The following is a 708-nucleotide window of genomic DNA, read 5'->3' on the forward strand; positions in this document are numbered from 1 at the left end:
GCCCCCCCAGAGCCCCGGTCCACCCCTACCTGGTCCATAGCCATTCTGAGCTGCAGGGCCTGTGGGGAGAAGGTGGGGGGATGGTAAAGCTGGCTGTGGGCTGAGGGGCTGAGGCCAGCCCTGGGGGTCCCCTGGTCTTGCCTCCCACTTGTCTCAATGGTCTTTGGGGCCCTGACACCCTTCACTCCTGAAGCAGGGCGTGTACCTCTTGTTAGAGGCATGCAGCCCCCGCTCCATGCATTAGTGCTGAGGAAGGTGGTGCCAGAGAGATAGACCTGAGAGAAATGAGGACAGGATGGCTGTCCTCTCACCTGGCCCAGGGCTTTCCCACCCCTCCCCAGGCCTGGGAGGCAGAGAGGCTGACAGCCTCTGCCAGGCCTCCAGCTCTTGCTCCTGTCCTCCCACCCCCAGCCCCCGACCCCTCAGGACCAAGCCCAGCTGCCCTCACCTGCTGGGGCTCCCAGTCCATTTCCATGACCATATCCTGGGGAGGAAAAACAGGGGTGGGTATGAGGGGCCCTATGTGGAGGGGTTCAGTAGAAGCAGGACAGAGTCAGGCAGCCTCAGAGAAGAGGCGGGGTGTGGGGGAGCCTTTCCCTCACCTGGTTTCTGCGGGTTCACTCCCCCTCCAGGCCACAGGCCACCCCTCCATCTCCCCACTACAGGACACCTAGTTCTCTGCCCGGACCTTCCGCCCCCAGGCCCCTC

General features: G+C 63.8%; 1 protein-coding gene across 1 annotated transcript in view; it reads right to left on the reverse strand.

Annotated features, from left to right (window-relative positions):
- The window catches only part of LOC107181787 (collagen alpha-1(III) chain-like), an 18255-nt gene that overhangs the window by 6412 nt on the left and 11135 nt on the right, over positions 1 to 708 (reverse strand). Inside the window, exons 10-11 of the mRNA XM_015558546.1 lie at positions 449 to 484; positions 30 to 59 (exon numbers count right to left, since the gene is read on the reverse strand). Of these exons, the coding sequence (XP_015414032.1) occupies positions 30 to 59; positions 449 to 484 (66 nt within the window). The remainder of the gene's footprint in view (positions 1 to 29; positions 60 to 448; positions 485 to 708) is intronic.

Source organism: Myotis davidii, unplaced genomic scaffold, assembly GCF_000327345.1.
Source record: "Myotis davidii unplaced genomic scaffold, ASM32734v1 scaffold1334, whole genome shotgun sequence".
Taxonomy (NCBI): domain Eukaryota; kingdom Metazoa; phylum Chordata; class Mammalia; order Chiroptera; family Vespertilionidae; genus Myotis; species Myotis davidii.